This window comes from Sciurus vulgaris, assembly GCF_902686455.1.
Source record: "Sciurus vulgaris genome assembly, chromosome: 5".
Classification (NCBI taxonomy): Eukaryota; Metazoa; Chordata; class Mammalia; order Rodentia; family Sciuridae; genus Sciurus; species Sciurus vulgaris.
Window position 1 is genome coordinate 155,714,600 of NC_136465.1, and position 10,623 is coordinate 155,725,222.

Below are 10,623 nucleotides of genomic sequence, written 5' to 3' on the forward strand. Positions count from 1 at the left end.
GCTTTGAAGTAAGGCTCTGATCTCCACCCTGAAAGAGCAGACTGCTGGGAGTCCTAGCCCCAGTGACATTCTCTTGTTTTGCAGTGACCACTTCCTCTTCCGTCCCACCTTTGCCTCCCCAGGGATCATGACTGACCGACAGAGCATAGCAACATCAGTGCCCCTGGAGAGGCATCTGAGCATCCCTGCACGACACCAGCGACGGCTTGTGTGCTGTGAAATCAATGAAATTCAGGTTGCAGGCAACAGTCCTCCGTGGAAATTTCTGATCAAGAAGGTGTTGTAAGTTCTTTCCGAGAACAACCCCTCTAACTTCATAACAATGATAGGTAAAATAGAAATGAAGCAATTTAAAGGACAAAGCTGCGCTCCAAACCAAGGGAGCAGTCCTGTGGATAGAAACCCAATATGTTGGTTGGGGATGTAGTTCAGTGGTACAGCACTTGTCTAGCATGCACAAGACCCTGGGTATTCCAGCCCAGCACTACAAAAAACAAAACAAACATCTGAAACCCAATATGTTACTGGGACTAAAACCACTTGCTTGGCTTCAAGTCTAGAAACAGCAAAATTGGACAAGAATCTGGCTCTTGTGGGAAAATAGAATAAAATAAAGTGAAAACTCTCAAGGAAGGGGTTGGGGTTGGGGAATGTTGCTTGGCTCACTCCTTGAAAACGTGGCCCAGGGCCTTCCACCAATCTGCATGAGGCAGAGCTGCTGCCTACTCCTGCTCACAGGAAGCTTCATGCCTGGGCAGGTGGGAGAACACAGACACAGCCTCCCAACTGGGACCAAGGCAAGCTGCTCACTGGCCTAGAGACTGGGTTTGCAGTTTCCTGATATGCATAGGGCAAGACACCTGAGCCACTGTTACTAGAGTCCATCCTGACTGTGTGACCACTGAGAAGCTACTGGATGGGGAGAAACAAGCAGGTGTACACACACACACACACACACACACACACACACAGAGAAAGAAAAAAAGAAACTTTTCACTCAAGAATCCAAAATGGCAAAACATATAAAGATAGTTAATTCTAAGAAAATCCACAAAAATCAATAGTCAAAAGCTATATTTGATCTATGGGCTGGGGATATAACTCAGTTGGTAGAGTGCTTGCCTTGCAAGCACTAGGCCCTGGGTTCAATCCCCAGCACTGCAAAAAATAAATAAATAAATAAGTGAAAGCTATATTTGATCTGGGCAAAATAAAAACAATAAAGTAAATCTAAGACATACATTTTTAAAGGTATGTTTAGAATCCTCAAGGCAAAAAAATGATGGAATAGATAACTTCAGGAAAAAAAAGAATTAAAATGCTTTTTTTAAGACATTGGGGACTGGACAACACTCAGGTTTATTTCCACTCTCTGCTGATATCTACTATACTGTCTAAAAAAGGAAACTAAAGGTAAAACCCTGGGAGGCCTGTTATATTACATATCATGTCAGTTGGGACTCCTTTCTTTGGCTGCAAATTACAGAAAAAGCAACTCAAACTGACTCAGCCAGGATACTGACTGGCTCCAGCTGGAAGCTAGAGGCAGGGCTTCGGGGTGGAACCATCCAGTGGCTCCACATCAAACTCCCCTTCTTTGTGAGTCAGCTGCATCCATAGCCAGATACAGATGGCCAAACAATCCCAGGTCTCACGTCTGCCCAGGACAACCATGAAGGAAGAGCAACTAATACTTGGAATGTTCCCAGCATCCCCAACAAAAAGCCTGGAGTCCATTAGGTCTGGCGTCGCATGCCCACGTCCCCAAATGTCACCAGATAAATGAAACATTTTAAGTGCTTTATACCAACCAGGGTTCATCTCTAGAGTGGGGTGGGGTCAAAAACTGCTGAGGAGGGATGGATGGATGCTAAATAAAGTCAGAGTTCTCTTGGGAAGAATGAGGATGAAAAGAACCCCTGGTATTCAACTAAATGTTCACCAATGTCTACCACAAAACACAATGATTCCAAATGCATCCTTCAGGCAAGAAAGAGAAACAAAAGCATAAAAAGTTAGGGAAAGGGACATGTTGATAGTAGTGTGCTTGTAAATTGTCACTCATATGGCCTACTGTAGAAGGGAAAACTGTCTGAAATATGACTAAGATCATAGCTTTCAACACTTCATCTAAATACTATTATACTACCAGCATTTCCCTGTGCATTGATCTCTGCAAGTGAAAAGAGTTGCTGATCTTTGTTTTAAAAGAAAGAAAGAAACATGAATTTTCTTTGTTCACTGTATTTCTCAGTTTTATTCAATAAACTTGCATTTTGAGGACTGCATTGTCGATTTTAACTTCAAATGTGGATCATTGTCAAAGGTTCCGAGAAGAGGATGGAAGGACAAAGTTACCATGAGGAGGGTCCATAGATGACGGGGTAAAAAGAAATTAGCTCAGTTCTCTAAGAGCTGATAGTTGATGGGACAGTTTAAATAGCAATAAACTGCCAGGTGTGGTGGGATGTGCCTGCAATTCCAGATACTTGGGAGACTGAGACAGGAGGATCACAAGTTCAAGGTCAGTCTAGGCAACTTAGACGCTGTCTCAAAATAATAATCAAAAGGTCTGTGGATGTAGCTGAGCAGTGAAGTGCTCATCTAGCATGCCCAAGGCCCCGGGGTTCCAGTCTCAACAAACAAACTTTTTTAAAAAAGTTGGGGTGGGGGATAGATTCAAACTAAAAAGCTTTCTCTCAGCAAAGGAAACTATCAGTAATGTGAAGAGAGAGCCTACAGAGCAGGAGAATATCTTTGCCAATCATACTTCAGATAGAGCGCTAATATCCCGAATCTATAAAGAACTCAAAAAACTCTACACCAAGAATACAAATAATCCAATCAACAAATGGGCTCAGGAAATGAACAGACACTTCACAGAAGAAGATGTACAAGCAATCAACAGATATATGAAAAAATGTTCAACATCTCTAGTAATAAGAGAAATGCAAATCAAAACTACCCTAAGATTTCATCTCACCCCAATTAGAATGGCAATTATCAAGAACATAAGCAACAATAGGTGTTGGCGAGGATGTGGGGAAAAAGGTACACTCATACATTGCTGGTGGGGTTGCAAACTAGTGCAGCCACTCTGGAAAGCAGTATGGAGATGCCTCAGAAAGCTTGGAATGGACCTACCATTTGACCCAGCTATCCCACTCCTTGGCCTATACCCAAAGGACTTAAAATCAGCATACTACAGAGATACAGCCACATCAAGTTCATAGCTGCTCAATTCACTATTGCCAGATTGTGGAACCAACCCAGATGCCCTTCAGTTGATGAATGGATAAAGAAACTGTGGCATATATATACAATGGAATATTACTCTGCCATGAGGAATGACAAAATTATGGCATTCGCAGCAAATGGATGAAATTGGAGGATATCATGCTAAGTGAGATAAACCAATCTCAAAAAACTAAAGGACGAATGATCTCGCTGATAAGCGGATGAGGACATATGGGGGGGGTAGGAGGGGTTAGTGTTAGGGTTAGAGTTAGGTTTAGGATTAGGGATAAGGAGGGTGGTAAGAATGGAGGAAGAAAGGAATGTATAGAGGGAAAAGAGGGGTGGGAGGGGAGGGGGGAAGGGAAAAAATAACAGAATGAATCAAACAACATTGCCCTATGTAAATTTATGATTTTTAATTAAAAAAAAAAGTTGGGGGAATGATTGAATCTCATGACATACTCACAGTATAGCGAGCCAAGCACATGACAAAACAGCATATATCCTTCATTAGTGGGATGAATCCCCAAATAGCTACTTTGCATTGAGGAGTTACAGGGTGGAAGACTGCTAGGAACTTGACATGTTTATCTCAATTAACTCTTATACAACCTTGTGAAGTAGATATTATTAATGCCCATTTATAGATAGACAAAAGTTCAGAGAGGTATAGGTTGCTGAAGTTTTCCTAGCTAGTCTGATCTGTGAGTGTGTCTTTAGGACATTATACCACTGTCCTACGAAATGTCATCATATGTCACACACAGGATTCGACTGGAAATTGAACGACAGTGTGGAAAGCGTACAGAGCAGTGCTTGCAGTTAAAGACTTTTTTCATGCATGGTGCTTGTTTCCAGTTGATATTTCAAGTTTATTTCAAGATTGAGAATCTCAGATCAAAAGGTTTCTGTGAAGTTTTGATAGAAATCAACAAAGCCCTTATTGAATGTGTATTAATCTCTTCAGATGTCTACCTATGTTACTGAGCCATAAAAATAAGTTTACATTTAAATGTGAAGTGCTTGGGCTTTGACTTCTAGAGTTGTTTTGATAGGCTAAGTAAATATTTTAGAGCTGCCTCACACAGTGCCTGCTTGCTTCATTATTGCAAATCTGAAAGGATTTGGTTAATTTTGTTTTTGCACACGGTTCTGGCCTGGAGTCAAGTCTCTCCATGATCTGGCCCAACCCTGCAATAGAAATCCAGCTTGACATGACCACAGCCATCTTGGTCACAACAATCATTTTGCTTGTCAGGTGACCCTGGCACACATTCCAAACCCTATAGGATAAACAGTCTTTAAGACAGCCAAGTGCTCCAGCTGGCCACTGACATCTGGACTGTTTTTTAATTTATGTTCGACATGTTAACAGTTGTTGAGAAAGTCCAGGTGCATTCTGTTGTCTGTGGCCCATCTTTGTCTAGCTTAGCATCTAAATCCCTTCTTCCTGCCATGCGGTGCAGGTATCCTCTGGATTTACTGCTGCCCAAGACACACTTCTGTCTCTAAGTTCCTAATGAATTGTACTCTGCATGCCTGGATTTGTCTTGCCTCTTCCTTTGGTCTCTGGGCACCTTCGAACTTTGGTGCTGGTTCTGGTACATAGAGTCTTTCTGAAACACAACCTATCATCTGTGTCTTCCATACCCTGAGCTCCAATAATGCCAAGTTGACTTGCCTGCGCCATCTCACCTGGATTCCTTTGCTCAAATCCCTGATCTGGTGCTCATTAACTGAGCCTTTGCATAATTACTTAATCTCTCTGAGCCTCAGTTTCCTTAGCACTAAAGTAGAGATGGGAAGGACAGCAAGGGATTAATTATAGTTAACCCTTACATGTGTTGTGAACACTAAATAAAATCCTCCAAGTACTTGCATTTGGAATACCCATTCCTCCCTACTTGCATATTCAAATTCTCCCTGTCACTTGAGAATATTCAAATTCTTGCCCCCACCAAATCCCTTCCTATCAACTGGGCATGTATTTCAGTGGTAAAGTCCAGACTTGGCATGCACAAGGCCCTGGGTACAATACCCATGACACACACACACACCCCACACCTTTTCTATTCTTCCTCCCAACACCTCTCTATAATTCTGTGTACACTACTCTGCTAGCACTTTCTTCCTTGCCTTCCACTGTTAATGGTGTGCACTATCTTATCTCTTCCTGCAGACTTAAAGCCCTAGTCCTTCTATCGCTTAGCCTATACACCTATAGTGACAGACAGCTTTTACATGGTACTTAAATTCATTCCATGGCCATGCATCTGGTAGCACTATTTCACTTTGCAGTACTCATGAGGTAGGATGACAATACTTCAAAATACATGAAACATTTCCCTCACTGCATTTATAACTTTTCTGTTCATTTACTGTTTGTGCTAAATGTTACTGAAGCAGTGTTAGGTTGGGGAGCTCTAGGGATTGGGGCCAGATGTATGCACAGCTGTTTTGCAGTATGTAAGTGGGAGAACCCAAGCTTTCTCTCTGGCTTCAGGGGACTGCTACCCAGCGTGAGACCAAGCTGCTCTTCCCAGACGCCTCCCCGCCCCCAAGTTACCTAGACGTAGATGGAGATGCTTCCTGTCTCCACCTGAGGTATCGAGCCTCCCTATTTGGGAGCCAGTCCTAGAGATACAAACGCATAGAGAACTAGGCTTTTATGCTGATGAAGAAAACAGGGACACACTTATTTCCCTGGGGAGAACTGGGAGCAGTCACTGTGGCACTCGTGCACTATCACCCAGCACGCAGTGAGGCGTTTCCAGCGTAGAGCTAGTTTTTAACGTGTTCACTAAAGAGGTGAAGGTGAACTCAACCTGGATTCCTGATTGATCTGAATTCCACTGCTAAATGGGAAACCTGTTAGGAGCAGATTAGAGAGAGATTGAACGCTTGAATCCAGGCTGTGTGACCCAGCTTTTAAAGAGGTTTGTCATTAATGAGCATGAAAGTGACTGGCTTACAGAGAAGCAGTTTAACAGCAGGCCTGGCTGAGCATCTCCAGGTGGACCGAACCAGATGTCTACCTAACATTCTCTCAAACATAAGCTGGACTATGACTTACTGAAACAAATGAGGTTAGTTACCCGAAGGACTGATTGCTGGCTGGGGTCCTCTGGATCCGACGAAGAGGTGAAGGATTAAAGAAACCCTTCAGCATTAGGAAGGTATTTCGGTATCGAAGATACTCCTTATCCTCATTTTTATCCTTTGCATCTTGTCTCAGAGGAACATTCACTAATAAGACCTTTTGTTTTCTGACCACTTCTTGTGGAAACTTGGCTATTTTACGAGTGAGCAGTGATTCCATTCCTGAAATGTAAAAGAATATATTCGACTTAGTAGACCAGGGCACCTGCTGACTGAACTGTATGGGTTAATTTGACTGCAATAAGGATGCTCCTTCACCCATATGGAAAAGACCCTTTCTGATGATTCCTTTTTTTTTTTTTTTTTTTTTTTTAGTTTGTTCTAATTGGTTATATGATGGTTCTTTTATTTTCATGTACCTTTAGGTCTGCTAAGAGGATAAATGGTATTTGTGTAATAATATACAAGGAAAAATTTTAGGCTATCAACAAATCTAATCCACAGGAGTTTGTGCTTACCAGGTAACAAGTCAAGCACTTTAAACACATGGTCCTACTCACCTATGGGTATGTGGATACAGTTGGTCTTCTAGATCCACAGGTTCTGCCTCAGACCAACTGCAACTGGTTGGGCCAAAATTAGGATCAAAAAATATCTTTTTAAATTGCATCTGTACTAAATATGCACAGACTTTTTTCTTGTCATTATTCCCTTAATAATACAGTAAGACAACTATTTATATAGCATTTACATTGTATTAGACATTACAAGTGTAGAGATGACTTAAAATATATGGGAGGATGTGTGTAGGTTATACACAAATACCACATCATGTTATATAAGGGACTTGAGCCTCCTCCCATTTTGATGTCCAGAGAGGTCCTGGAACCAATCCCCCACAGACACAAGGAACAGCTATACTCTTATTTTTACAACATCACAAGTAATTCCAAATATACCCAGCTGGAGAGAGGCATAATCAAGATTTGGGCAGGTCTGTTTAACTCTGAGAACCGTCCTTTAATCATGTTACAAATACACCAGTGTGTCTCAAGTTTTTCTCATCACATAGAAAACTGTAAGCTGCAAAGCACTATACATGTGGATTCTTGTTATAGACAGTGCGATATTAAAAAAAAAAATGATGTGGGGTTGGGGTATAGCTCAATGATACAGCGCTAGCCTAGCATGTGTGAGGCCCTAGGTTCAATCCCCAGTACAGGAAAAGAAAAAAAAAAAGGACGGACTTGCCAATTATAGTGGTACAGTCCTATCATTCCAGTGACTCAGGAGGCTTAGGCAGGAGGATCATATGTTTGAGGGCAGCCTCAGCAACTCAGAGCAACTCTGTCTCAAAATAAAACATATGGGATAAACTTACAGAGCTGCTTGCAGGTAGAGATGACTATCCCGGGGCTCAATCAGGCCACCCAGCCGGGCTCCCCTGAGGGCCATTTTCACTTTCAGTTCCCCTGAAAAAATGTGTGGCATATCCTTTGGGACGCTCTGGATATACCATAGAATGTAGCACACTAACTCCTTGAACGGGGAAGACTGCCTTTGGATTGAGCACACACTCAAGGCTCACTCCATTATTGTGAACTCACCTACTCCCTAAAATTTATTTGTATCCCCGAAGTCAGTATCTGTGGCGATTTTTTGGCCATTCACAGACATGAGCAGAGCAGTGGAATTTTTGGGGTGCCTCTTCTGCACGTTCCCAAGTGAAGTCCAACCGAGCTACGCTTTGCCTCTTTATTTCAGCTCATTCTGTAAACAGCTGTCCTTTTCAAGGCCTAGTTAGTGCCATGTTTTTAACTTTTATTTTCTGTTTAAAATGACCTGCATATGTAATGCTGAAGTGCTGCCTAGCCTTCTGAAGCTCAAGAAGGCTGTGAAACTGGGTGAGGTGGCACATGCCTGTAATCCCAGCAGCTTGGGAGGCTGAGGCAAGAGGATTGAAAAGTTCAAGGCCTGCCTCAACAATTCGGCAAGGGCCTAGATAACTTAGTGAGATCTTGCCTTAAAATACAAAATAAAAAGGACTTGGGATAAAGCTCAATGGTATAGTACCTCTGGTTTCAATTCCCAGTACCAAAAAAAAAAGGCTCTTTGGAGAAAATACACATTAGATAAGCTTCACTCAGGCATGCCATTGGCATGAATGCACTGTTAATGTATCAACAATATGTAATAAACAAGGTGTCTTTAGGCAGAAACATACATAAAATAAGGTTCTATAGACAGATTGACAAAAATGTGACCAGACTCACAGGAAGTTCACCTTGTGAGCGACCTCAGGGAACCAATGACTCAGTATTAAATAAACGTTGTGGGGACTTAAGAGAACTTAACTTCCACAAATAAGGAGAATAAAACTATATTCTATTACCAGGCAAGAACTGAAACTGTGTGAGGCTCTGCAGCCAAGCACCAGCTGTGAATTGATATTGATGTTGCAATAGCACATTCTAACTTGAGGACACAGGCCCCCTCTCAGCTCAGCAAGGGAAGAAGACATTGGTGAGGAATGAGTTTTCAGTGGGAGACCGAGGTCGTGATGGTAAGGTCGTGATGGTTGAAGGGGTGAAAGTATTGTCTGAATACTCTCATATAAATCACCTCTGCTTATGAAAACAGACGTGGGCAAATAGATTCTCTTCTCCAAAAAGAGAAAGAAAATAAAGTGAAGGTTGTCTTCTATTTTTCCTGCTATAGCCAATCACCTACATCCTTGATAAGAATTGGTATTGTAGGGCTTTACAGTTTACGACCTGGCCACTGTGAGCAGGTTGGAGGGGAGAAGCATTTAAATGTTGGTTCTCTGGGAGTTGGAAAGATGGGAACTAGAGGTGTGGAGCAATGGAATGGATTCCAGAACTGACCCAATGCACATCTGTAGTGATTCAGCCAGTGAAGGAAGATGTGCTTGACCTTCCTCTGCAGTTTTCTCAGTTGGACAGCTGTTGCAATGTCAAGCATAGGGCTTATGTCCATCGCTGGATCCACTGTGTCCGTATTCCCTGGGTCTGCTAAACCTGAAGCCTTTAACACAGGAAGAGAGTTACGGTTACAGATACCTACCAGATAGAGATACACAGACACACAGGGGAGGGCGGGAGACTGCTGTGGCATGATTAGCAAACATTCACTCATTTATTTATCAAGTAGGTCATCCAGCAAGTATTTATCAAGTGCTATTTATGAGCTAGGCAATGTGCCAGAAATGAGGACTAGAGACACAAAGACACACTCCCTTGTGAGTGTACTTAAGGTCACTGAATCATATACTTAGGAATGGTTAAAATGGTAAATTTTATGTTATGTGTATTTAGCCATCATAAAAAATGAGAGCAAAAGCCATTTCCTCATGCTCAAGGAGTCAGTGGATAACCTGGATGGGTTGTTGACGGTATAACACAAAGGAAACTGTTACATGTAAGCTCAGAATGTTAGGACATAAAGAAAAAAATTAATGTTCATAATGCTGGGTTGTATGTAGCAGTTAAAAGTTTCAAAGAAATGCATCATGAGGACATTAGACTTAAAAATACATGGTTAGTCAGGTGTGGTGGTGCACGCCTGTAATCCAAGCAGCTTGGGAGGCTGAGGCAGGAGGATTGAAAGTTCATGGCCAGCCTCAGCAATTTAGCAAGGCCTAAGCAACTTAGTGAGACCCTGTCTTAAAATAAAACACAAAAAGGCTGTGGATGTGGCTCTGTGGTTAAGCACCTCTGGGTTCAATCTCTGGTACAAAGAATAAAAATAAAATAAATAGTTATAGTGAGTAGTATATGTTTAGGTTTGAATGAGCTAGGAAAATTGGTCATTTAGTTATATGCTTATTAAGTATATATAATTACATGAACATTTATATATACAACATAAGTACAATTGTATACTTAGCTCATTACCTGGGTGTTATATTTGCATAATTCTGGTGTGTTACAGTGAAATCAGATGAATGTATATAGAACTTAAGAGGACTACAAAGAGAGTTCAGGGGTCAATGATCATGAAGAAATTAATAAGGCAGAAGCGGGGGTGTTTGAGGAATTTGGTTTACAGAAATCAGGAAATGAATGTTGAGACTTTAACTTAACTCCAGGAAAAGCCAACTACTTCTGAGGGGCATGAACTTGAACTGGCTTTTCAGGATTACTCCAACAAGAGTCAAAGAAACCAGCAATGGCTCTGATAACACTCCCCAGGAAATGGGAGTCTTAGGACCCACGTCTCAAAAATCTGCTGGGTAAATAAACTCCAGGAAAGTTCAGAATTCAAGTA

At 41.8% G+C, this 10,623-nt stretch overlaps 1 protein-coding gene across 1 annotated transcript in view; it reads right to left on the reverse strand.

Annotated features, from left to right (window-relative positions):
• Positions 1-9,353, reverse strand: part of LOC306661127 (uncharacterized protein) — a gene marked incomplete at its 3' end in the record, with an annotated part of 41,582 nt that extends 32,229 nt beyond the window's left edge. Inside the window, exons 1-2 of the mRNA XM_079139916.1 lie at positions 9,222-9,353; positions 6,333-6,558 (exon numbers count right to left, since the gene is read on the reverse strand). Coding sequence (XP_078996042.1) covers positions 6,333-6,558; positions 9,222-9,333 — 338 coding nt within the window. The 5' untranslated portion in view covers positions 9,334-9,353. The remainder of the gene's footprint in view (positions 1-6,332; positions 6,559-9,221) is intronic.
• Between the last annotated feature and the right edge of the window lie 1,270 nt (positions 9,354-10,623).